Raw genomic sequence first — 27,577 nt, forward strand, 5'->3', positions numbered from 1 at the left:
ATGTCCTGGGAGAGGACCATTTTTGGCTCAGCCATGAATAACTGTGTGCTCCTGGAGGAACTGCTGATCAAAAAATCCCAGCAGAAGAGGAGGACTTCACCCTCCAACTTTAAAGTGCGCTTCTTTGTCTTGACCAAATCCAAGTTGGCTTACTATGAACATCGCCACGGGGTACGTCAGCCATTTTCTCTCTCATAGTAGAGTAACGGAGGGAAGGATGACATTTGTTAAAGGAAGGGAAGGATGCTTATGGAGGGAAGGATTATCTTTGTTCAATTTTATTAACATTTCTGGTCCTTACTACAGCACCATTCCCTGAAAATTGCAGAATGGCCAAATGGGTCATTTAGAGTTTCTGGTCAGTGGGCATTTGGTGTGCATGGAGGAAGAAGACTACCTTGCTATTTTATAGGAAGGATCTAGTGTTGTTGTAGGAGTTCAGCATGGGCTGTTATGGCCCATGTGTAACAGCTGCGTGAGCCTGTGCCCGGCAGTTCTCATGAGTACGGGGTGACCTGGAGCAGCACATTGCAGAGCTCACAAGTGTGCCCTAATTACATCTGCGAAAAAAGTCATCCACCGATCTTCACTTCTTCATTCTTTCCTCCAGGGCAGCAGGCTGATAGTTGGTAGGAGACCAGTCTTGCATTTTTAAATAAATTCAGCCATCATGTGTAACACGGCTGGTCTGTGGAGTTAGCTTCAGAAGGGATGTGATGATGAGATCCGTGCTCAGACTAGGCATTGTTTCCTCAAGCTTGCATTTCCCTGGTTTGCTAAACATGAAGAAAATTAGAAGTCAATCTTCACACCCCATTGTGCTAAGTGTTCTACTGAAGTGAGAATTATTTCCTTCTTCTACTACCTGGATGTTTGCTGAGCCTCATCACATCTGTAAATAATATTGCTTGTTTTCCAACAGTCACTGAATGTGCTGTTAATTCATGATATTTAGGCACTGTTACTCACAGCACAGAGCTGGGGACAGTGCTGCCTCTGATCTTGCTCAGCTGCAGAAAATTAAGTTAAAACTGAGCCCAACAACAAAAGCAAAGTATGACATGCCCTTGTATTTTATCATAACCAAGTTGAGGTTGGATACCAGATTTAAGGGTTAACAGTCATTTTTATTTGCAAGCTATTTCTCTAAAATATACTCAGCATAATGTGTTTTTGTTTTTTATTTATTTTATTGTATAGTCCATGTTGTTCTTACTTCCATATCTAAATAGGATAATATTTATTGCTGCATACTGTGTCTATATTTGGTTTGGGACTCTCTTTGTCTGCTATCTAAACTATATTTCAAAAGCACAGGCTGTCACCATTGCCAGCAGGGAGTTTGCATGTGGAACCCCTGCTCTGGAGGTTTAGGGCAAAGTGGTAAGGACTCTGCTGTTCTCTACCAGCAGTGATGGGGAGTGTCCCTGGGGACAAGTACTGCACCCTACAGATGGGGCCAGCAACTGTCTTGGCTTTAAGATGATATATTTTTCCAGGGAAATCTCTGTGGAGGTTGGCTCTAGGAGTTGTTAATGTCTTTAAGAACCCCTGACCAATGTGTCCAGTGGCTTACTGTACCCAGAGTTCAGTATTATACAGTATCCAACTCTCTGGTCCCTAGTCTGTCAGTAACAACAGCCTGTGCATAAAGTCAGGTAAAATAATTAGCAACCTGCTTACAATTTGAGCAGTCCCATTGATTTCAATCAGGTGGCTTTAAGTAAATCATATGCTTATGCCTCAAGCCCAGGCTTTGCCTGTATTTAACACAATGTAGTGCCCAGTCCCTTTCTCTGCAATTTGATGCTGTGGGTATAAAAAGATGTTTCAATGTTTATTGTAGCAGTCCAAAGCAAACAAATAAACAGGTCAAAGGGGTACAGGAATAATTCTGTAAATGACACTAAAAGCTGTCCAGGCAACTGACAACATAAAAAGAAATGTTTGCAGTGACTGCAATAGCATTTTCATCATGACCACCATGGCTGGACAGAGAGCACTGTTCTCCTCAGGGGTCAGGGACACAGTCACCATTAATGTTAATGAAAGATATTTACATATCTCATTAGGAGAATGAGCCTCCAATAACTGACAACAATAAGATGCTGTGTTTTCTGGAATTAATTACACAGTGCACAATGCAGGGCTGTCTTAACACAAAGCAAAGCCCTGGTAACAGGCAAATGCATTCAGCCCCCATCTCTACTAAAATGCATCAGAAGTTCCTTTATTATAACATGCAAATCAATTCCATGGGCAAAATTTCTTCGTTTCCAGGGTCTGATTTAATAGCCACTGTACATATGAGTAAATGAGCAAAGAGGAGTAATCATTTTAACTTATTTCAAAGAGTCTGATCCTCACCAGAATAACTGTCAGGGAAGACACTATGTGATAGTCTCAGGGTGCCAGTACACTCGCAGGACTCCAGAAGAAGCAAACAAGTGAATCCCTTTGGAGAGGAGTCTAGGATGGAGTTTCAAATGTCCTTACTTAACAAAAGCACTTGAACTGGTGAGTTACCAAAATCCCAGTTGCCTAAAGGCTTGTGGTCTTTGGTAGATCATAGTTTGCAGACAGGAGAGTGAAGAGAGATAGTTTAGTTTTTCAGATACTAAGTAGAGGTTCTTGCACAGTCTTCAGCATGTCACACTCCTACTCAGAAGGAGACAGCCAGAAATGAGCATGTCTCCCTGTATTTCAAGTCTAAAAGTGGCACAGATGTCTGAGTCTGATGCTGCACCTAGTGAATAGGCCACTGTCTTCTAGGTCCCACCTTAGTGTGGTACCATTACCAGTGCATGATCTCTGCATCAGAGCTGCTCGGCTTGGTATGGCTCAGACCTGCTGAGAGTGCTTGGGTCTGCCTGTATCAACTACAGAGAAGCACTCCGTGTCCCCATGCCACAGTTTTTCCTCTTCAAAAATAGGCACCTTGCCCTACAGAAGCATTCTGAGAAGTATTTCAAGGCTGAAAAAGTTTCACCTAACACCTGGAAAGTTCAGGCATATGAATACTTTTTAATTTTGTATCTTCATTCACTCATGTACCTTTACTAGCCCAGTTTTTAAAGGCAGCAATGAAAGGCACACACAGAAAAGGACCAAGTTCCCTTCTCATTTATATAGTGGTATTCTTCCTAGACTGGTCAGATGCTCAAGAGGTCACATAGCAAGAGTCAGCCGTGTCCTGGGCTCTTTCATTCAGATCTTGGATACTCAGATATAAAGATGGCATTCTAGTGTGTCTTGAAATTAGCTTTCAGTCTCTTGTTCCAGGAGAACAAAGGAATAAACTTGGATGAAAAGCCTTTTATCAGCATCCTAAAGGTGCTTCAGCTGCTTCTGCTGCATTATCTACACATTGGGTTAATCACAACAGTCCAGCTACCTGCTACCAAAAGCAGCATTTTGTTCCTTGGTCCAGCAGGCCATTTTACCTTAATTATTCTACACAGAATCTGATTTGTCCATCCTGCCCTGGAAAGACTTGTTTTTTCCCCCAAGACTTTAATGTAAACAGACTAAGACTTTTCTTCTGAAGATCTCCATTTTGGTGTTCCTGTTAACTAGAGTGACTATTCATATTTCTCATGGCTTCTGAATACCTTAACATTCATGAAGCTATAATCCTCATCTAAAGTGAATTTAATTAAGGTTTTAATAACTACCTTCTGTATCTGAGTAGATGCATCATTCTTCATGACTTCTCATGTATTTATTAACAAGTTTTATTTGCTTGCCAGAATTTGCAATACCATCTGTCTTTAGATGCATATCTTCATCCAATTTATTAATAGTAAACCTATCAACCACAAAGAAGTCAGGCTTGGCATCTGTCTACATCACACCTGTTTCAATATATTTTATGTAATAAAATCAATACATCTTAAAGAAGATGGAGACAAGGTACAAACCTGTGCCTAATGTTAAATAAATCCTTTAACCTCCGTAAACTTAAAAACAATTTTTCAACAATCCAAATTCTATTATTGGAGTTGATGGAAGATTAAGGTCATATTGTTTGCCACAATGAGCCTCATTTCTACTGTGAAATCATGGAATAGTGGCAATACTGGCTGAAAGGCACTTCTTACCTTCAGTTAGTCTCACTGAGCATGGGGACAGCATTAGATCAACACTCAGAGCAGGACTAGCACCAGCACGAGAACAAGCTGGCTGTGGTGTTGACAGGCTGCTCCTTGAAAGCCAAGGACAGAGATTTCATGTCTTTGGGTAACCTGTTCTGATGCATCTAATGAAAGGTTTTTCTAGATATTTACAAAGTTCCCATCTATTGCAGTTCTCGTTCATGACTTCTGGGGCATGATTAAGGGTGGTGATATTGTCTAGATAAGATTGCTTTAAGCAAAATGTGGGTTGTTCTCTGTCTGGTATCTACAGCCTTTCTAATTCTTCAAATGTGTGGTATTTTTCAGTATAGAAAAATAGCTCCTTTTTGCTGGAATATTTTTTTTTCTTCCAGAATTTGATTATAATAATTATCTTTTTTGCATTTTCTATGCATGCCCACTTCTGCTTCTACTACATGTTTGTCCAGGTATTTATTGTTCTTTATTCTTTCAATGATTTTTTAAAATTACTCGTGACCAATGTCTTCTCAGCAAATGTCAGATACTTCCATTTTCTTTAAATTACAAAGCTGAAATCTTTCTTGTGTTAGAGAGCATTAAGGATGCAGCAAAATCTTCAACCCATTTTTTCTTTTATATCTTTAAGAAGGGAGGAATTCCTCCTAAGATGAATATACTACAATAAATATGAAATTTCCTAGTAGTTACTTTTTACTAGTAGTTACTTTTTACTGGACTTTTCTACTGGGGCCATTTTTGCTTCCAGAGCCTGCCTTTGCTTCACATTGCAATGAACATTGGAACTGAGAGGAGCTGCCTGCCTGTTGATTGTACTCTTTAATCCTTTCTGACCAATTTTGTTTTGTCCTTGAAGCTTATACTTTTAAAATGAAAAAGTGATGTCATTTAGTCAACTTAATTTAGCTTATTGCCTTTCACTGAGCCCTTCATTCACTGCAACCCACTCCTCCCAGTCTTTGCTAGAGTCAAGATTATAGTTTTGAAGAAAGTAATCCAGTATTCAGTAATGGCTGTATGTTCTTGCTTTATTCCTAGAGCTTGATTTAAAGTCATGAGAATATTAAAGTGTGATCTCAGATCACACTAGAGGTCCATGAGCTAAATGACTTGTCTCCAGGAGTGGTCAGTACCTGCCAATCAGAGTAAAATTACAAAAATAGCCTCAAATGTTTTCCTGGAAGCTGATAGGGAATATCTTGAAGGATCTGACCATACAAGCTTAGATCTTACTTTGCTTTTTTAAGCTCAGAGACAGTTGTATGAGAAAGACCCTTCCACTTTAAAATTTTTTTTCAGTCATTTTGAAAGCAGCCTGAAATCTTCTGATAACAGGCATTTTTCTGGCAGGATTTGTTGGGGTTTTTCCCATTTTATGTCAACCTGAGCTCACTGCTCTCAGGTGCTACCCGAGATCGAGTGCTGAGCCAGGAGCAGCCTGTGCCACTTCCCAGCTGTGACTGTGTCCCTCTGCTCTTCATAGCTGGGGGGATATATGAAATCAGTTACTGTGCTCTTAATAGCAACCTCCTAAAATTGTCACTGTGTTACTTAAGACATCCACCTCTGTGGGGTATTCAGGCACAGCTGTGGGCAGTGGGAACACAAGAGCCATCTCTGGTTTTACTTCTGTTCACTTTCAGCCCTAATCAAATGAGTGGAAAGTATTTCTGTGTTTGTTTGTTTGTTTTTCCATCCTGTTGCTGCCTGTGTCTCAATAGTAAAGGTGTTTCTGTTCTTAAAAGCAGTTGAGTCCCACAGGCACAGCTAATGATACAAGTTCATGACAGGTGTTATACCACAGTTTAGAATCCAGCAGCATGAAGCTACAGGTGAAGTAGTATTATGTGGTTAAGTTGTATTATTCTTACTGCTAATTTGTCCTCAAAGTGTGTAGTTATCAAGTCACTACTAAGAGCTGTGGATGGGGGCCTAGAGAGCATCCACTGCACACGTGTGCAGAGATATGTTAGTCCTCTGAGGGCCAGTACCTGCAGTAGATGTTGAAGGCACTTTTCTCACCAGAACAGCAGCCTCTCGTTGCCACTCTAAAAATACTTCAGTGTGCACACAAGCCTCTCTTCACACTCACATACACTTTATTCTAGTGCTGTGCAGAAGTCGAAGATTTTGACTTTTTTTTCTTTTTTTTTCTCCTGCCTGTTCCTGAGGGACTGCATATAGCATTGGTTTGGCTTGGTTTCACCACCTCAAGTCCACAGAGCAAAAACCCCCCAAATCAGCTTCTGCTGCACGCTGAGCACTGCCAGAGCACAGGGACAGGTGACACAGGACAAGTAGGTCCTGTGCGTCCAAGAGCCAAGGCAAAGACCCCTCATCTACATCATCACCAATTAAGAAAGGTTCCTTTTAGTCAAGACAATAAGTGAAAACAAGGAATTAAGTTTGGCTCAAATTATTTAAAAAAAAGCAAACCTGACACTAGAGAAGTTCATTAAATGCTTTTGTCGACGGAAATGTGGTTGAGCTTATGGAGGACTGGAATTTCCTACCATGCTCCACTGCAACTACAAATCAGCTTTGCCCTACCCTCCTACTGAGAGAAAACGCCCATCTGCAACTGGGGAGCAAACATGGGCTTATCAACAGACCTCAAGGTGGGAGGAAGGATTCCATATGCAAAGGGGGGACACAGTGGGGCTACAGAGGGCACCACAATCCTTTCTGCTGTGAGGTGCCTGGCTGGACTGGGAGGAGCAGCCAGGATTGCAAAGGAAGGGACAGGGCAGGATAGGGATGCAGTTCAGGGAGACAGAAAGGTGAACATGAACATCCCGTGATGTGGGGCAAGGAAAGCCCAACTGCAGCATGGGGAGCCCTTGGCAGTGACTGCTTCCGAGGAGTTTAGAGCAGCATGAATCTTAATTGCTTGGTTTTCCCCTCACCAGCACAAAGGAAACAGGATACAAGTTCTTACACAAATTTTGAACCCAGCTGCCTTTATGAAACACAGCACATGGCCTGAAAACGCTGCCTGCTCCCTCCTCCCGTGCTCTGCCCACCCTTGCCTCACATCTCCATAACATTTGACCTCCTCTGCTTCCAGCACTGGTGGCTACTTTTTTTGCCAGGACCTTTTGGTAAATACAGTGTGGTTCAGTAAAACCTTTAAGCATCCTCCAAGGGACCTTCACCCTAAAGGCTTGGTGCAGCACGTTTGATGAACGGGCATCAGAAATAGCACCGGCAAAGTGCCAGCCAGAAAGCAGCAAGTTCCTCAGACTGCACAGCCCCATATCTGACAAGATCTTAGACATTTGTGAAGCTGGAGGGTGCAGAGCTGGCACTCCTGTGTCATGTGCAGCCATCACTGATGGCTTGCTGAACCTCCAGCCACAGGCTCCACAACCCCCTCCTTCCCTGCCCGGTCCCTGACCTGATGACAAGTGATGCTTTGGTTGTGTGACCAAGCTGCTGTGGTGTGGGGGGTAGAAGTGGTGGTGGTTGTATAGTCTTAGAATGTGATAATTGTCAAGTGGCTCATTCCCGAAGCAAGCATGGTGAGATGCCTTCTTGTGCTGCAGGGCAGGGCCATGTCAATTGTACCACAGTCAATTGTCCTGGTATCTAAGGCAAATAGGGACCATTGTGGTCATCTAATTTATGCAGTAGACACAAACTAAAGGACTAACCAGTGAAAGAGCTGCTGGAGCTGTGTGGCAAGAGGAGGTGAAATACTAGGGATGAAGACCATTATGTGTTGAACCTGTGTAGTACCTGGCTTTGTTCAGAGCTGTTAGCTCTCCTTCCCAGCATTGCCTTATTGCAAGTAATTGACCAAAAGAAATGAAGCAGGATGGACTGATCTGCAGCACACTGTGCATCTCCTCCTGAGGCAGCAGCATGCCTTGGTTATCTTTCCACACACATTACACAGTAAGACCACTGATGTTTTTCCTGACCAACCAGCTAAAACATCTACTTAATTATACTCCAGGCAGACTGAAAACAACAAATGGAGATCTGTCAGCATGTTTTGTCTTCCCCTTGTAGGAACAAGTCTCTGAGGTTTTCTGGAGATTTTTTAAGAGGCTTTTCCTCTCTACTCCCTTTGAAATGGCCCAGTTGCTTTTGTTGGACTAAAGTGCAGTCAGGCATCACAGAAGCAGAGATATGTTTAGCTTCCAGTCCACTTTCTGGGTAATGCCTGGTTTGTGAGTGGTAATTCCAGTTGTTTGTGCTGCTCCAGGACAGTTATTGCTTTCTATCAGCAAAGTCCCATCTGCTGAGGATCTGCTGGGCAATGCAGTGGCTGGGAGGTGCACCCTGACTTTGCACTGCAACGTGAGATTATGAGGAGCTTCCCTTGCTGAAATTTTGTGATTAAAAGGAGCACCATAGATGATGAGAGCTGCAGGGTGATTGCACAAAGCTCCTTGAGAAGGCTGAGTCCAGAAAGGTATCAACAAAAAACAGCCTGCAGTGAAAGAGCAGAGAGTATGACTGGCACAGCATTGCTTCCTAAAGCCTCAGAGGAGGAATATATGTGGTTTAAGCCCTTGGACTTCAAAGGAATAAAATGAAGGAGGGTTCAGTGCTAGTAAAATTGAAGGGTTTTGTAGGAAATAAATGGCTTTGTATTTCATGGAAGGGGTGCAAGTCCCAGGGGCAGAACAAATGATAGAGGAGATTGTGGAGAAGAGAGAGAGGAAGCCAAGTCTGGAAGAAAGAATTGAACAGACAGCAGTGAAAGCAAACAGATGGGGAAAATGGGGTGCAGTAAAACCTTCTAAGGCTTGGCAATACTCCTGATGGGTAATTGGTATTTACATTTAGGGGTACTCTGTGGACTTGGGTTTATTGATATAAAAAGATCCCACTCCACCACACCATGGACCTACATAGTCAGATGCTGTCGACAGGAGATGGTGCTGGCAGTAAATCCTGAGTTGCTCATTGAACTAGAGCAAATAAAAATACAAAACCCAAATGCTCCAGCAAAATCCATTAAAAGCAATGTGAGACCACACTGTAATAATTTTCCTCTCTGTCCTCAAGTCCAAGCATACAAAGGTAACTTGCCAATTGTGCAAGGACAAGATTTGTGGAGCCTTGGGCCCTCTCTGTTTTGAGGCTGCTTGACAATAGCCTATGGCAAACCTCACCCCATCACCAGTGGTGTCAGCTGCTCCCCTGTTCTAGGCTAAATTTACTGATGAAAGGCAGCAACACAGCAGCAGTGAGCTGCAGAGTAGCACAGGGGTGGGGACGTCCTCTGCAGAGCTGCAGGGTCATGGTCATGTAGGGAGCAAGGAGCAAGAAGGAGCTGGAGGGTGAAGAACACAAGGGGTGGGGGGTCTGAGGGAGGGTGAGGAGGTTGCTGAGGTCTGGCTGTGTCTCTGATAATCTGTGACAGGTACAACACAGTTGCTCAAGTTCACGCTCTCTCCCATTTCAGTCACTTGTGTTTGAAAACCAGAAGCACAGGAACCAAGCCCAGACCCCACCTGCCACACACGTCACCTCCTCTGCTCTTGCAAAAGCTAAGGAGCTACAGGGAGAGGATCTGGGGAGAAAACAGGGTACACTGAGGTAGTTGGGATACTTGGATGTCTGTTCTTTTCTCACCCTTTCCTAACAGCCCATACTGCTATCTAGGCATCTGGTATATGAGGCTACCAGGAGAACAGTTTTGTCAGCAAGTTTTCAAGGATATTATTTCTTTCAAAATTTCCTGTTATTTTTTCCTAGCTAAAAACCCAGACAGAACAAAAACAGTCAAGTGTTTTGTTCTTGGAAAATAGATGTAGTAAAACTGTTACATTTTAGATAAAATGCATAGTTTTGAAATACTCACTAGCCAAATTTTTTTTTTTAACTACAGTATTGTTTGTTTTGTAGCTTTTCAGTATGAAACAGGAGTGTCAGCAAACTGAACATTTCAGGGAAATAGTTCTTTCTGGTTAAAAAGACATTTTGTTTTGTTGGAAGAAAAATTAAAACCTGAATCTCAATCAAAATTTTTCAAAGGTTCACTAAGAATCCACATGCTCATGAAATAGATGTATGTGCTTATATGTGTGTGTATGTGCAATCCATATAGAGGTGCCATATATAAGAATGATTATACTTTTAAATGTCTTACATAATCAGTTAATTTTCTTCTGCTCCATTAAAATGAAATCTCCTATGGACATGACAGTCTTGTCTAATTACTCACTTAATCCACACTCATTAGCATTAAACAATTGCTTTTCTCTGTCTTTTAGAAAAAAAGAACTTTGAAGGGTTCTGTGGAACTTTCCAGGATTAAATGTGTGGAAATTGTGAAAAGTGACATCATGATTCCCTGCCAGTATAAATATCCTTTCCAGGTGAGTCTGTCCATTGACCATACTGACAGAGATATCACTTGATTTTGTATTCAATAAAATTCTCCCTCACAGTGCAGTCAATTAATGAACCCAACAGGGTGAATAACAACAAAGGAGGAAAAAGCAGATTGAGTTTTGAAGTGAACTGGGGAATCAGAGACCAAGTCTTACTACAAGATCCATAAATTCTTACAGTCGTTGGTTTTAAATTGGAAAGGATCATTAGATCTTCTGATCCTTTCTGATGTTTAACCCAATATTCAGTTATCCCACTAACTCCTGTTCAGTGATCCCACCTTTCACACAGGGAATCCATCTAGAGGTTTGGCCATTTTACCTGTGTAGTGCTGAAACTAAACCCATTTAGTGGCCTTTGCATCAGAAACTGGTGAATGTGATGATTTAGGGAGGCTTTGCCAGACAAGAGCAGAGAGAGCTTTTAGTGATGAGATGGCTTAAGGACCAAGAGGCAGACAGTGCCAGCTGTAGGATGAGAAACACATTGTCGAGTGTTAATTATTAATACATTTACACCACCAAGTAAACATAAATGCCACGGAATATTTGCTGAGCTATTGCAACACAAATTCCCAGTTTATTATCTTATTCCCTGTGCTGCCACTTATCAGAATTGTGTCATGTTGGTGATACTATTTTTCTTAATAATTATGTTGTATGGATTTCAGGGAATCCAGAGCCATCTCTGGTCATGTTGGCTTTAAAAGAGTGAATTATCTGGACTCAAATTTGCAGATAAAAAATAATGATTGTGACCCATCTGCACAATAAATGTTTAAAAATACAACTAATATTTTAAAAAGAAAAAAGACAAACATAAGGCAAGATTATTATTTTTTTCCTATTCCTGTTATCTCAAAGCCAGCACCAATCTGGAGGCTTGGCTTGGTACTATAATTCTTGCAAATCATGAAGTAGCTTGTAGAGTTCTCTCTAAATCTTCACTTGAACAGTAAAAGTGCATCTCCACCATGCTGTACTCTGAGCCCTGGAAAACATCACCTTGCAGAGAGATGAGAAGGGAGAGGAAATAATTCCCCAAATGAGGGTGGGTCAGGAAACCCTCCCTCCAGCTTGGGGTGGTCCCCAGTCAGGATCATAAAAATTGTCCTGGAATAATACAAACTGTTGCTAAGCTGGTGCATAATGAGCACTCAAGAAACCAGATGTTCTGAGTGTTATGGCCTTGTTTATCGGCATTTGGGAGCAGCAGAAGATGCTGTTGTACCCTACAAACAACTCTTGATGAGCATCCAACAGGAAAGCTCTTAACTGGGGATGGTAGGAGCTGCCTGGCTGGGGGAAAGCTGGATGGAGAACCCCAGCTTGAGTGGACATGGACTAGAGAAGGCACAAATGCTCAGATCTGTTTATTTTCTGTCTGAATTTTCAAATCTGTACCTCCATATATCCAATGCTTGTAGAAACAGGAAGTGGCCAGTACTAGTGGGATGATAACAGTGGAGCAGGCATGATGGACAGTGCTCCACTGCAGTCAGCTGCACCCAGCTGTAAATGTTCTGTGGAATCAGAAGTGGCTTTTTGGTTCTGTGTAGCTCATCTAGCAAGTGAGCCCCCTGCAGAGAGGCATGAAATGAATGTTTTTGTGCAGTTATACATGCTCATGGCTACGACTTTTGGAGATCTGCTTACTGCGCATTTCAAAATCTGCCTTCGATTGTCAAAACATTATGCAGACATAACAATAATATCAACAGGAGTGGCTTTAAGTGAGTGGGAGTGAATCCTCCCCTATTTCTATTTTTTGTAAAAGAGGTTATAATTTATCTCTCCATAGAATGCAAAGCAACTGAGTCACACAGCTCTCTGCGTGTGCCTGCAAGGGCTTCAAGCCAAGAGATAGCAAATGTTTCCTGTTCCTTAAGCAACAATCAACACTGCCTCATATACACCCCTGGAGAAACTTGAAAAAACAGCTGCTCTCCTGTAGAAACCTCTTCTTAAAGTCCAAGTTTTTCAAAGCATCTGTGCATCAAAGTGACCAGGTCCTATATGGAATTAAATTATTGAAATAAATACTGGGAGAGAATTATAGATTATGTGTTACATCAAGTTTTAGGCCCAAATGTAGTCATCCCATTTAGTATCTGAGTCATATCTGTACTTGTGATGATTTTATTCCCTGATCTGAAACTTGACAAATGTTCTGTATTTTTCTTCCTTTGTTCATTACTCATTAAGGCCAAGTTGATGAAAACAGCATCTTGATTACTCGTTGTTCATCTGCTCCAGCTTATTTCCCATTTATAATCCCAGTGAAGGCTATTAAAAACTTTGAAGAATAATAGTAATCCAAACAATCTCCAGGAAGTTGTTTGAGATTTATACTGGCACAAGAAAAGCTAAATTTGACTCTTAGATCTTAAGTAAAGGTATCGCACAAGAAACTGCCAAGAAACAGATGCCATTTCCCCAGAGATGCTTTAGAGGCACAAACTGCAGTCAGTGAGTAACAGGCTGAATCCTCTGCAGATTGAAATTGCTGCATCTCCACTGATTTCATGGGCATTTCTTAACAGCATAACATCAATCTAAAACATTGCTTGTCCACAGTTCTCGCTTGATCAGGGCTTCTACTCCATTTAAAATAATCAAAAGTCAACAAGGTTAAGTGATGTTTCTGAACAGGTCCTGTTACTCTGCTTCCCCACATCATCATTTTGTGTGCCATTTGTTGTTATGGGGGCTGCTTTCCGTTCCGTCAGTGATTCCTTCATGCCCAGCATATTTGGGATTGTCTCTAATGGTTGGCTTCCTTCTTTACTCCCCTCTCCAGATCATCCATGACAACTACATACTCTATGTGTTTGCACCCAACCGTGAGAGCCGGCAGAAATGGGTCTTTACACTGAAGGAAGGTAATAAAACCCCTGTGCCCACCTGATCGTTGAACTTACTCATCCCAGAGAGCTTGCTCACAACCTGTAACATGGATAAAATATGCAAGAGGAATTGATGTTTTATATCTAAGCATGCAAACTGGTAATGGGGAATGAAGTTATAAAGTTAAATTGCTTACACATTTGGTGGGTCTGTTTTCAGCAGCAGTGGAAAATCTGGACATAGAATGCTTTATTTGCCTCTTTCTAGGATAAACTGTTTATATGTTATTGTAATTTGTGGTTTCTTACTCAGGAAGAGATAAGGATTTTTATATAGCTAGTATTTTTTTACAAATTAATTTTCAGCTCTTATTAATAGATGTTTTGCTTAGATGACAACCTTCTAAGAGAATCATGATTATTAAGAAACATTTTTGTGGGTAGCTTTCATTTCCTGTTCACCTCCTGAATTGTGCTGTGGTTTGCTGCAAGGATTCTGAAGTGCAGGCACAATAACTAACAACTGCAGGAAGAAACCAAGCAAAATACTTGACATAAGAAGGTGTTACTTGAACATTGCACTAGGTTTCCATCATAGCATTTCCCTGCTGTACGACACAGGCTGCTGTTTTGTTCACTCTGAAAACATTGTGCCTGATGGAGATATTATTAAGTTCACGCACTTACTCTTGCAACCAGTTACTTCCCTTCTGGAGTGCACCTGCTCCAAGCTTCTATTTCATCACCTCTTCTGGTTCAACATTTTGAAACTGTCCCCTCACTTGGACAATTTGAATAGTCACTTGAAACAGGCCAGCAGAAATGTTTTGTTCTTTTTAGTAAAATTAGTATTAGAGATAGAGAGCCTGAGCTTCAAAAAGGAGGACCTTTAACCACTCATGCAGACATTCAAGACTGGTATTTACATGTGCAAAAAATGTTGAGTGCTGATGAATGCAGCTTGTACAACTCCTTCTGCACAGTCAAGGCAGCAAGTGTCCGTATCTTACATACATACAGAGTCTAGAGCTGTAGTCTTCCATAGGAAGCATCTAGATGGTCTGCCAGGCTTTCTTTCTCTTATGAAAACTTTCTTCTAGCCATTCACTCAACAAGAAAGGAAAACATTAACAGAGGAGGCTGATAATATCCACCAAAGCTTAGTTTGACAAGAATAAGAAGCTTCTTTATAGTGCAGATTATTTCCACTCAGTTCTAGATGTCTTTCAGAGATGATGTGAGTGCAAATAAAATTATTTCCCCCCTCCTTTTTCTTCCCCTAACATTTTCCAGAAACCAGAAACAACAACAGTCTGGCTTCAAAGTGCCACCCAGATTTTTGGATAGATGGCAAGTGGAGATGCTGTGCTCAGACAGAGAAGATGGCAGCTGGCTGTGTGGAGTATGATCCCACCAAAACTGGTATGGGATTTGTTAAGACTATCCTGACCTTGAAAATATTTATTCCTAGCAAAAGTAAAGGATCAAATCTGTAATGAATATCATGTTACATTTCCATCAAGAGACATGCTGCTGTTTTCTTGGGATATTCCTTATTCTGGCTTGTCTGTTACTGTGTATGGCATTCTTTGTTTTGAATTAACAATTTCCTTTATGTATTGCTTGGTGCTGTCTTCGGAGTGAGATGGAGAGCTTGATCAGCTGTGGTCAGTCAGCAAGCCATAATCACAGCTTTCATGAGATAGATGCATTCAACCCTGTGTGTCCTCTTCCATCCTAACTGTATTTCCTCTGTGGTTTCAATGGTCTAGTGTAATCTTTACTTTGTCTCCTAAAAAGCATATTCAATCATTCCTCACCCAAGACATTTTTACCTTATATCTGCACAATTCCATGAGTATTTGCATACCAGTCTCAAGCCTATGCTGTGTGGCCAAGAGTCACTGTTTAGGGCAGGCTGTTGGCAAGTCTATTCTAAAAGACCAAGTTTTGCTGTTCACTGGTTTTGCATCATGTTTATTAATTCATTACCTTGATGGTTTCTCCCCTGTTTTTGTCCAGTTCTACTTCAAATTAGCTTTCTTGATTTCCTTTCAGCCTCAAAGAAGCCTCTTCCTCCCACTCCTGAAGATAACTGGGTGAGTGCAGTGAGGCAAGCTGAGCTTTATTTAGTGTCCTGTGTTTAACTAGCAGTGGTGAATATAACTTCATTAAGGTCCATCACAGTGCAGTGACCTAGAATGTCCTGTGTCTTTTCTTTTACCTTTTTAGTATTTTTTCATTATCTATAAATCAGCAGTATCCCACTAGAGTTAGGTTCAGTCAGCTTGGTTTCACAAATAGCTTCCCAATCATGAATGAAGCTTCAACTGTATTTTTTTTTCAATGTATAGAAAGGAAAACTGGGCAAGTAGGAGGGATATGAGAAAAGCTGCTGTAAGGAGGAACAGAGAAGTGATTTTCCCAACCCACTTGTAGATGGGACAAAATGTCATTAGCTTATTTAATAAGAAAAAAGAAGCAGGGTGGTTGTTAGGGCTGAGTGCCTTGCTGGAGGGCAGCAGAACATTGGGACAGTCCCTGTAGGGAGGCCATGGAGATTTTGTCACTGGGAGCTTTAAAAGGAATTTAGGAAACATCTGTGTAGATGACACAGAAGTAATCCTTCCCTAAGAAGGAGTAGGTAACTCTCTTCAGTGCAATTTAAATTTTATATTAAATTCATTGTTTGAAAGTGCTAAAAAATCCTCATGTTGTGAACATCCCCCACTAGATGCCCAGGGTTGCTTTCCTAGGCTTGTGGCTTTTGAACCCAGAAGACACCAGTGCTGCTGGAGAAACATTATAGACAGCATGCCATTGTTTTTTATGAATATGAATATAATGAGTCTTCTTCCTAATTTGTGCAGAAATCGTTGCTAGACCCAAAGGAAGCCTTAGTTATAGCCATATATGACTATGAAGCCCAGAATCCACAGGAGCTGACGTTACAATATAATGAGGAATATTATGTGATTGACAGCTCTGAGGAACATTGGTGGCTGATTCAAGACAAGAATGGGTAAGTCTCTTTTCAACAGCCAATTTACAAATCCTTTCTAAGTCCATTTTGTTCTTCTATTAACAGATATGCTGGCCTCCAGTATAACTTTTGTGAAATGTTTTCTGATCTATGGGAAAGGAGTGATGGGAGGTTATTTACAGTAACTTTCTTCCCTTTGATGTTGCTTGTATCCAGGCAGCTGAAGAAAAAGGATCCAAAAGTTAATTTTAAAAAATAACAGTCCTTAGCTCAGGCTGATATTTGCTGTCAAACACAGGGGGAAAAGAATGAAAACTGTGCAGCTCTCCAAGTTTTGAGGTGCAATCAGTTGTTTCCTTTTCCCAGTAACCCTACTAGGTGCATAGCAAGCAGGATTTCTATCATGCAAAGAGCAAGCAGATCTTTCAGGGCTGACTCCCACAGATGCAGAGGAAATCCTGCCTGTCTAGCACACTCACCCTCTGTCACATTTTAACAGGCACGAAGGCTACGTGCCAAGTAGCTACCTGGTGGAAAAATCACCCGAGAACCTGCAGATCTATGAGTAAGTTGTGCCTGTGTTTTCTCTTCTGCCTCTAAGTGCCCTGGATTTGTTAGAGGTGCTGCAAGCCTCCAATGTCCCTACCCACATACTGTGTTGTCACTAGTGCTGGGTACACTGGATTCAGAGGCTTTTTCACCAGAAAATTTAACAGCCGAGAAACACTGACTCCAATTGTTTTGATGTTTTCAGGTGGTACAATAAGAACATCAGCAGAAGCAAAGCAGAAGCTCTCCTCAAGGATGAGGTAAGCCAGTGTTTTGTGTAGGGTGGATGGGCAATAATGATTAATTAAGGACAAACCAGGAGAAGCCTGCAAGGGTTCCGTTCTGTAAGAGAGAGCTGAAGCCCAGGTTCCTGCTATGTTGCTGTCCTTGGCTGCTCTTAGTGTGTGATATGAGATAAAGGACCACTAGCAAGTCCCTCACTTCCACAGCAGCTGAGCATGGGCAGAGAGCTGTGCCATCCTGCTTTGGTCAAACACATCCAAGAACTGGGGCTGATGGAAAACTCTGCTTCAGTACACTGGGTCAGCTGAAAACTCTGATTTTTAGCTCATCTTCTCTGTCTCTGCAGGAGACCTGTGGGTGCCAGTAGTTCTCTGGAAATCTGACCAATCTCATGCTGAAATATTTTGGATGAAAGCCAAAAGTATGGGCTTGGGGTGTTGGGTTTTTTTTTAGTTTTGTGTGTGTGTGAATGTGAGCACATCTTTCATTTTTCAGCTGAGCCAGAGTTTTCCAGTTAAGGCTGCAGTGAAAATAAAGACAGTAAACTTCTTGTTCAAATTTTCCATAAAAACACAACCTTATTTTTTAAATCAGCTCTTTAATTCATGTAGCTCTAGCAGGAGATGTGAATAAAGACTTGTTTCTTGGAATGATAGTATTTTATGAAAATAAAAGCAATTCTGTGTGACTTTAAAACTTTTAGTTCCTATAAATTCTATGGGATGTGTCCATGCATGGTTTAGTGATCTTTATTTTCCCTTTTGGTCCTACCAGGAAAACTTTTCTGTGACAACTACCCTCTGTGTGCTTGCTGAGCCTTCTAGTTGAAAACCTTGCAGCCCCACAGCTCTCCCCCCAAAAAATGTGGCCAGCTTGGCTCCTGTGTTCACCTAGAGCTGAATCAGTTCTCTGGGCAAGTAGGAAGGAGGCCAAGGCAGGGTGCATGTGGTGGATTAGGTTTGCACCAAGTGCTGTGGGTGCATAGAGGACATATAAAATGGGGAAATCTACCATGTAAAGCAAAAGAGGGAACAAAATAATCAGACACTTGGGATGCCTGATGAAAAGCATCTTTGTCTGCAAACAGAAGAAAAATGTGGGGTTTATTATCAATATGTAGGTCAGCACATTAAATCCAAACTGTAATGTTGAATCTTCTCCTCTGCCATCTGATCCATTAGTGCTTGGCCTTGCAGGATCATGGCACATGATACATTTTAGCACTCAGATGAGTAGAAAACAATTAGTGAAAAACTAGAGATGAAAATTGTTCTATGAGTGCCAGAGTGGAGGAAGCCCACTTTCCTACACATTTATGCTTAGATACTGGATGACTGGGGTACCTGTGAAAGGGCAGGACCAGTGCTCAATCAGATAGGGTTGAAAGCAATCAATGGGTTCAAAATTTCTAGAGGAGAGGCCTGGAGGGTCAGAGAGGCTCACGTTTGTGTACCCACACCCACAAGTGAGTGCATGTCTCATTTCCTCAGGAAATTGAGCTAAAAATACATAGCAACAAAGAGAGACCAGCTGGGTGTACCTGCAGGCCCTGGCCAGCCATCAGAGCTGTGCATGAACAGAGCAAGCTCTACCAGTTGGCTGATGGCTCTTTTTTTCCTACATGTTTAGCACATCCTCGTGACTGAGCAGCAGACAGGGCTGACATGAGCCGAGCTTTGCCCCCAGCATGCTGGGTTTTTTTCTGTTGTGTCTCTAACCAGCTTTCTCTCCTTTGCTTCTGTTTCAGGGTAGGGAAGGTGCCTTCATGGTGAGGGATTCAAGGCAGCCTGGCATGTACACAGTCTCTGTTTTCACCAAAGCATTAAGGTACAGCTGAGTTCAGCAGCTTTGCACATCAATTACATCAATGAAATGGCTCCTAGGAGAGTGTAATCTCTGTAGCTGTTTTGGCATTATAGAGAGCAGAAGGCTCATGAAAATGATAGAGAGGAAAACATTTCCAAAAAAGGCAGAAGAGTGAGCTGCCATTAGCAAAGTCTATTAAAGGCTCCACTCCTCCCTGCATCTAAATATATGCCTATAAATAGTCCTTTGTCCCCTCAGCTGAAGTGTTGGTAGGATCAGCATGGGCTATGTGCTGGACTCATCAGAGGTGGGTAAACACAAGACTAGTGAAAGGGTTTCTATGATGGGGCAGAAATATCTTTTTTTTCACACAGAAAAAGCAGAGAAACTTAGTACTCAACCTTCTCTTATCAGGAAATCTCAGCCTTTCTAGAGATGAGACCATCTATGAGTGAGAGGGAGAACATACAAGTACACAGCTTTCATAAGCAATTGCAGCTCAGTCCTTGCTCCTCTCCCATTCATTCTGTGTAAGGAAGGTTCTCCCCTTTGCTTGCTTTCTTCTCTTCCACTTATACCCCAGATTCCTGTCTTTTTGCTGCACCTTAGCTTTCCTCAAAGAAAACCTCCTCTTTTTCAGCACTGATAACAATCCTGTGATAAAGCATTATCACATCAATGAGACAACAGACTTTCCCAAGCGATATTACTTGGCAGAAAAGCATGTGTTTGACAGCATCCCTGAGCTCATCAACTATCACCAGCACAATGCAGGAGGTGAGTGAAGGCTGATGCTGATGTGTAACTGCTGGCCTACCATGCAGCCAGGTGACTGTTTTGAATGAAGGAAGGCTCTCAAGCCCCCTGTCCTTACAATGAAACTCTGAATGGTATCACCTTCTCTTCCACTTATCCTGGAAAATGACCATCTCAGGCCAGCCCCAGCATTACATCTTCATTCTGGTTGTCCTTCTAAGGTTGACTATGACCAACACAGATGTCATAATGACATACTACAGAGAGTCCTTTCATTCCTGGGAGCCCATGGGGATATGTCACTATTGCCAGATCAAGCTACCTGTTTCAGTTACACCACAGGGTCTTCTTGCCCAGGAGGTGATATATCCCTGGGCCTTGATTTGACACAAAGTTAAGGACTTGGACAGGGACCATAGCTAAACATGGGAGTCACCAAAAACTCCCATCCCTACAGTCCAGGAGTATCAAGGGAAACCCTGGGCTTTAAAAATACCCTACAAATGAAAGGTATAATTTGGAATTTCATCAGACTTAACAGAGACTCACAGCTCACATTTGCTGACAGATTGTAAATGGGAAATAAGCTGAAACTACTCAGAAGTGGCTTCCTTCTAGCAGGCAGGAAATCACGGTCTAAATAGACATTCAGCTGCCCTCAAGTGGAGCTGAGAACTCAGTACAATAATCTGCTTCCAGTATCCAGACTGCCTTCTGGGGTAGTGACAGCCTCACTTCCCATGACTATGACAATAACTGGAACCCATCTTTTCCTCTGTTATTCAGGTCTTGTCACCCGTTTACGATACGCAGTCTCTTCTTGGAGAAAAAAAGCCCCAATCACTGCTGGGCTGAGCTATGGTATGGTACTCTCATGTCTGTATGGGAATCACACTCCTTGCTGGTTAGCTGGGTGATCCTGAACATCCCCATAGATACTGATTAATATTCATGTCACTATGGCCACAATAAAGAGCTTTCTTCAGATCTTTACACTGTAGTATTCACTAGATTATCATATTTGTCACTACCATTGATAACTGAATTAAATGATCATGTAGTGCTTTGAGGGAGGTGATGAGAACCCCAGGGTCTCAATGAAGTCAGTATTAAATACTGAGATGAATGCTGAATAAAGGTGATGGGAGTAGGAGCATACCATAACCTGATGAAAGCTGACTCCCTTCTCAAAGATACCACCATTTGCACATTGTTGTCTACAGAATTTTCTGGTGTCATCTTTTTTGTAACTCTTGGAGACATCAAAGAAATTCAAAGCCATGTTGTGCTTGGTAGTGCACATATGCATGTTAGAAACAATCCTCCCGGAAGAACTGGATAGACAAGACAAATGGGGAAAGAAAGAGGATGTTGTTGTTCCTACTCTTGAACATGACCTGCAGCATGGACTAGTCAAATGAACTACCAAAGGTCAGACAGACAATTTTAGGGAGAGCCAGAAAGTCTCGCTTGGAGTCCCATCTCAATGTTTAACTCACAAAAGCTTTTTGTTTGACATTTTACTGCTAGATCCTTACTCCCTCTCCCTTACAATCAACAGGAAAATTGGTTATTAACCCCTCTGAGCTCACCCGTGTACAGGAGGTTGGCAGTGGTCAGTTTGGGGTTGTCTACCTTGGCTACTTGCTGGACAAGACAAAAGTAGCCATAAAGACCATTCGTGAAGGAGCAATGTCTGAAGAAGATTTTGTAGAGGAAGCTAAAGTCTTGATGTAAGTAGTAGATTCACCAAGAAAATCAGACCCTGTAGGATTCATAAGACTGAGCCAAAGTTTTGTGAAAATGTTCAGGAATATGAATGGGGAATTTAATCTTGGATTATCTACTATGTATCTAAATAGTACAGAGAGAAAAAGGTGGTTACAAAGGAAGGCAATTCAAAGTGTAGGTGAATCACTGTGCTTCTGAGTTTATCAATTTTCAAAATTATTTTCTCCATCTCTGCTGTTCTGCTTATTGACTTTGTGATTTTTACATTTCCTCCGCTCAAAATAGGTGGAAATGGATTTTATTTTTGCTGGATTGGATGATTTTCCATGCATAAAATTCTTCTGGTGACCATGACAATTAAAATGGGATGATACTTAGTGCCACTTGATGTTAAGACTTTTCTACCTTCCCTTCCCATCCCACAGGAAGCTGTCTCACCCCAAGCTAGTCCAGCTTTATGGTGTGTGCTTTGAGAATGCTCCCATCTGCCTGGTGTTTGAGTTCATGGAGAACGGCTGCTTATCCGACTACCTCAGGAGCCAGCGGGGCAGTTTTACCAAGGAAACCCTGCTGGGCATGTGCCAAGATGTGTGTGAAGGAATGGCTTATCTGGAACAAAACTCTGTCATCCACAGAGATCTGGTATGTTGGGCCCACATAGACTTTTTCTCTGCTCCAGCTGGGCTTTTCTCTGTGCTTTCTCCCTTCCTTAATTTCAGCTTTCATGCTCCTCCTGCCTGTTGACAGGGGATCCAGTATCTTCCCTTATTTCAGAAGCAGCATTGATTCTTTATGGAAAAAAAACCACCAAACAAAACATCCCCTGGAGTGCTGATTAATCTATTTCCCTTAATTGTGCTTGAGAGAGAAGAAACAAGGACATGAAGATTGTCTCTTTTTCTGAGTGGACTCTTGTTCACCAAGAGCCCCACCTCCCACAGTTCCCAGGGACTGGCCACTCTTCATGTCTAAGATTAGTGAAGATGCCAAAAAGCTCTGGTTTTAACACATGCATAAACATGCATTGCTGATAAAGTACTTTTAAATATGTGATGTTCAATCCAGCTGTTTCAGTCACTGCTGCTGTTTTTGTTAGGGGAGCAAGAACTCCAGGTAGCTGTGGCTATTTTAGGGTCTTTCTCTGCCCTATCTGGGCATCGAGGGCCTGCAAGTCCAACTGGTGGTTGAGCAGCTTTCTTGGCAAAAGCAACAAGCTGGCTGTAAAATATCCAGAAAGCACCAGAATATCAAGTATTTGCCCTCTTTGTCACTTTGATTCTCCTTTTTTTTCAGCACTATCTGCTCCGCTGGGATAAAAGGAACTAAGGGGCTGTGATGGTCTTTCAGCTCTGACCTTCTGCTTTTGCACCTTCTTTTCTTGCAGGCTGCTAGGAACTGCCTGGTGGGGGAATCCCATGTGGTCAAAGTGTCCGACTTCGGGATGTCGAGGTAATGCCGCTCCAGCTGCGCGTGGTCCCTCTGGGGCTGCCACAGGATGGGGAGGTTGCTCAGCACATTCCCTTCTTTTCCCTTTCCAGGATTGTCCTTGATGATCAGTACACTAGCTCCACAGGTACCAAGTTTCCAGTCAAGTGGTCTGCTCCAGAGGTTTTCTCCTACAGCAACTATAGCACCAAATCTGACGTTTGGTCATTTGGTAAGAATCTTGTGTTAGAACGGGAAAAAAAAAATCAACAAATGTCAGCTCAGAAAATCTAGGGGCTCAAACTTCAAGTACACTCTCCTAGACACAACATCATCTGTGTTCTGCCTGAATGATGGCTTAGGAAAGGAAGCCTAAATCCTTTAAGTGAAAGAAAGGAAAGAACACTAACTATCTAGATATTTCGGAACACTGCAAATACTGCCCATTTAATTTATTATTCCTGTGCAATGCTACATAATGCCAAGTAGTGGATTCTATCTCATGTTGATATAGCAGGAGTGTCCAAGAAAATGTTGGAGAGTCACTGAGGAGATTATGTAAGGAAAGGGAAGGAAAGATACTCAGGCACTCCATGTCTCTGCATGTCAGTCTTGGGCACTGGTGCTTCACTCAGACCCTGTCTTTCCAAGGTTGCTCTGCTGACTCCATTTTCTTTATTCCAATAGGAAAATATTTCACTGCTCACATTTTCTCACCTCATTTCCTGCTCCCCTGTGCATCGTTTCATGATTTGGGTCTGTTCTTTGGTCTCCCTTCTGGACTCTCATAGATAAGAAAACAGTTGTATGGTTTTTTCCCCTGAAGTCATTGGCACTGGAGATAACAAAGGCTGTCCCCAGTTGATCTGGCACACTGATGTGTCTGGCCCACCTCCAGCTAACATGCAAATTGTAGTACTGCAGAATGAATTGGTGCAGTGTGCTGTGCACAGCACCCAGTCAATGGGGTGCCACTCAGCTCCGGGCCTAGCAGTAAATAATGCAGGATTATAACCTTTGCTTGTCTGTACTTGTCAATTCTGTGCTTCCCTCTCCCTGAACTGTCTTCTTCTCTGGAAGTTGTGCATTCCTGGGGCGGGTTATGAGCAGCATAGTGCAAGCTGGGTGCTCAGATCCATGTAACTGCCTTTGCAAACCCAACCCAGAGATGCTTCAGAGAGCACCATTCCTCTTTCTGTGTCCCCTGGCACGTGGAGGAAGCTGTCAGCACTCACCACACACTACCAAGGGACACTTGCCAGCAAAGCTATCCGTCACCTCATAGCAAAGTGGCAGTGACATGGGGAGAGATGCTACTTTGGTAAGAATCTTCTTCTGCTTCACAAATCAGAAACTGGCCTGTAGACTGAGCCAGATGTTCCAAAAAGGGTGTTCAGTTTGATTTGCAGTCAAGCCAAGCCTGGTGAAGTTGGCTCACTCCAGTTTCAGGGCTGAATGAAATACCCGTGAGCTTTGTTTGCATTGGTCAGTCCTTCTTTGTGTAATGTGCAGACAGCAGTGTTGTACATCTGTCAGACCTGTTATCTCCCCATCCAGTGGGGTTTGCATAAGAGGATTCCTCTGTCATGTCATGGCCTCATGACTGTGAGAAGCTCTATGCTCCACTACTCTGCAGCCCATTCATCTCTTCTGCCAAGGCCTGAAATCCTGTTGTGCCTAGGAGAAAAAAATGGGAGTGGGAAATTCCCAGCTCCAGAATCTGTACAAAAAAGTACAACTGCTTTTGTTTACTCTGCAGTAGGGTCAATATCATTGGAGGGAGCTGCAATCTATATGCATCTTCCTATTTGAAGAATTCAAAGCTGGAAAGCAGACATTATTTAGCAAAGTTGACTCTGAACTTACACAACTTTATTTCAGATCAGTGTATCTATCCCTCTGTCTCCCTTTTATAATGAACACAGTTTACCAAGTCAGTCACATCAGGCGACCAAAGAAATTAAACCTAATAATAACACAGATGCCTTGTATTCACTCTGTTTGCAGAGCCTCTCTGATCTGGTGACCAACCACAACATATTCAACAGTCTTTTTGTCTTTGCCTGTCTCTCTCCCACCACACTACAGAAGCACAAGTTTCTATAGTGCTTAAATAGTATTCATAAGAAAACATTTTACTCTTTGGGAAAAGAAGAAAATCGTGTTGCAGTCCTTTGAAATTCATTGCATGTGAATTCATCCCAGTGAATCACACCAACTGGGACATTTTGCAGGCAAGGAGTTCCCAGTACTGAGGCTAAGCTGACTAACAGGAATGGAGCTTTCTTGCCCCCATGTCTTGCCAAAATACAAGCAGATTCTGGTGTAGGACACACTGCAGGCAGGAACATCAGTGACATGGCACTTGTGTGTGATTAACTGGAAGCAAAAATAGATAAACTGAATTTGTAATAAACAGCTGGTTCTCTTTCCCAGATGACATATCTGAATGGCCTACAGGCACAAACATTCCCTCTCATTCAGAGTTTGGGAGAAGACAGGTGACACTGTTCTGCTTTCTGACATGTAACACACAGTTTGACTCATGGGGAAAGACAGCTCTGTCATGCTGGACTATCATGAAGTAGGATGCAGAGAAGTCAAACTTGCAGTGACCAAACTGGTACTTCCACACAGTTCAGTGCCCAGCAGAGATCCTAACTGGCATCCTCAAACTGTACAGCTGTGTTAGGGCCTGAGTTTTCAGATGTGTGTTGAGAATCCAAGTGAAAATGCTTTACCAAGTAACAGACATCAATGCTGAGCTGCAAAGAAGAGCAAGTGGAAGGTGCCCATGGGCCTGCTGAGGGTTTTATTTGCTTCTTTGTGATTTTTCTCATCTGTTTGCTCTAGGAGTGCTGATGTGGGAGGTCTTCAGTGAAGGCAAAATCCCCTATGAGAATCGCACCAATGCAGAAGTGGTGGAAGAAATCAATGCAGGATTTCGGCTTTACAAACCCAAGTTGGCCTCCAAGGCAATTTATGAGGTCATGAGCCACTGCTGGAGGATGGTGAGTACCATAATTGGAGAGCCCTACTTCCCAAAGAGAAGAGCTCTCTTCCCCTTGGCTTTTAAGGAGGAGGAGAGAGGTATACACCTCACATGTTGACGCAAGATAAAATCCTGGAGGTGAAGCCCTCTGTAGCTTTCACCTGCACCAGCAAGCAAACTCTAGGCTCTTTGCCTTTTATTTAAGCTGCTGTTTCTACAGTGTGATGACTTCAGTGAGAAGTCTACGTACTGCATCTAGCTCAAGTTAATTCAATAGTTTGCTTGCTAAGAAAGCTGTGGATCCATGGGGCTGACTTTTAATAGTGATGATAAAAATGACAGCCAACCCATTACAAGGTACTTAGTGTCCACTAGGCAAAATTCACTGCTAGTACAAAGAAACATGGCACAGAAGGAAGCTCATTCTTCTGTTGACATTTTCTTTGTAACAATAGATTGTATTTTTGTTAATACTCAGTTTCTTCACAAGGTTTTCCTTCCTAGCCTTGCCATTTAAGCTGACAATTTTCTCCCTCTCTCTTCTCTCCCCTGCTCAGAGGAAAGATGACCGGCCGTCCTTTTCTCTTCTGCTCTATCAGCTGAGTGAAATCTCTGAGCTTGATCTGTAATCATAGCACCGGCTGTTAAGTGAAGCTAAAAGAGTCCTGAGAGGGCAGATGATGGCTGGATTTTCCCCACACAAAGCATTAACAGGAATCCTCTCACTATAGACACTTGCCATGTGCCTGGAGACAAAGAGAGGGCAGAGGCTGGTACTATCAGACAGACAAGGTATCCCCAGGTCTTCCAAAGCTTAGACAGACACAGACTTTGGTTTGGCCAAGAATGAGGTTTGCAGCTCACAAGCAGAACCAGCTACTGAGCACAGTCCTGAACCACACAATCCAGCAAGTGTTTTAATCCTGAAGATAATGCTTCAAAACAAAGAGCATGACATTGCTATTCCAGTTCTGTGAATTCCCAAATTAAGGCCTTCCCTGGGGAAAATAAAAACCCAAACCTGTCTTTGACTGAGGAGGAACGTTTAGACATTTTCATGGCTCTCTAATTCAGAGTGGGCTGGACCTGAAAGTTCTGAACAGGAATAAGCCTAGGACACAGGCAAACAGGCTGGGTTTAGTGGCTGTGTTTTTGATTGTGGTATTTCAAGGTAGGTTTGTTCTTCCTTTACATGAATTTTTCTGAAACTTTGGCATACCAGGGAAAGGACTCCGGTACTTGGTAAACTGACCAGGTGTCTGCGTGTGAGTTTGTAGGGAAGGAAGAGAAAAAGCAACGTGTTGAGAAGTTCTGAAATTTTCACAAATTGCATTGTATAGTGAGCAGGAAAATGAGAGGTGCTGATGCAAGTGGAGACATTTTTTAGAGGGGAGGAGTAAAATCTGAAAGTTTGTATTAGGTTTTTCTTCAGTCTTTCTACATCAGAAGTTAAATATGTGATCTCCACCCAATTTCTTTGAACTGAATACAGAGGACTGAGCAGTGCAGAGTGCTGTGTGTCTCCAATGCAGGACAAGACAGGATCCCAGGACCTGATTATCTGTGAAAGGTACAGGAACCTACTCCTGAACTTGTGTGTTTGGAAGGAACGAGCTGGAGGGCTCAGAAGGGTAGTCATGAGGAGAAAATAGGCAGAGCAGGTATTCAGTGCACAAGTGATGAGAAGAGTTTTGTCCTACTTCAAAGAATAACTGAATCATCACAAGCAAAGTATTTTCCATCTCTTCTGGTTAATCCTCTAGGGACTGATCAAAGAAAAA

General features: G+C 42.3%; 1 protein-coding gene across 2 annotated transcripts; it reads left to right on the forward strand.

The window, feature by feature from the left end:
* On the forward strand, positions 1–26,648 carry ITK (IL2 inducible T cell kinase). 2 transcript variants are annotated; one of them, XM_051631590.1, is made up of 17 exons: positions 1–171; positions 10,346–10,450; positions 13,266–13,347; positions 14,605–14,733; positions 15,370–15,410; positions 16,182–16,333; positions 16,794–16,859; positions 17,049–17,103; positions 18,834–18,913; positions 19,533–19,669; positions 20,435–20,509; positions 21,210–21,381; positions 21,805–22,021; positions 22,764–22,828; positions 22,918–23,036; positions 25,658–25,815; positions 26,354–26,648. In XM_051631590.1, exons 1-17 carry the CDS (start codon positions 1–3, stop codon positions 26,423–26,425), a joined length of 1,896 nt encoding a protein of 631 aa, XP_051487550.1. In that variant the 3' UTR covers positions 26,426–26,648. The 2 variants fall into 2 exon arrangements, with proteins under 2 accessions (XP_051487550.1, XP_051487551.1); XM_051631591.1 differs by having other exon boundaries at positions 2–171; positions 15,370–15,419.
* Positions 26,649–27,577: the final 929 nt, after the last annotated feature.

This window comes from Apus apus, chromosome 13 (assembly GCF_020740795.1).
Source record: "Apus apus isolate bApuApu2 chromosome 13, bApuApu2.pri.cur, whole genome shotgun sequence".
In the NCBI taxonomy this organism is placed as follows: domain Eukaryota; kingdom Metazoa; phylum Chordata; class Aves; order Apodiformes; family Apodidae; genus Apus; species Apus apus.

Bases quoted from the DNA above. Each gene is read 5' to 3' on its own strand.
- ITK (XM_051631590.1), top strand. From the start codon at position 1: ATGTCCTGGGAGAGGACCATTTTTGGCTCAGCCATGAATAACTGTGTG. The intron at 13,348-14,604 runs GTAATAAAACCC...AACATTTTCCAG, and splicing joins GGTCTTTACACTGAAGGAAG to AAACCAGAAACAACAACAGT. The intron at 22,022-22,763 runs GTATGTTGGGCC...CTTTTCTTGCAG, and splicing joins CTGTCATCCACAGAGATCTG to GCTGCTAGGAACTGCCTGGT.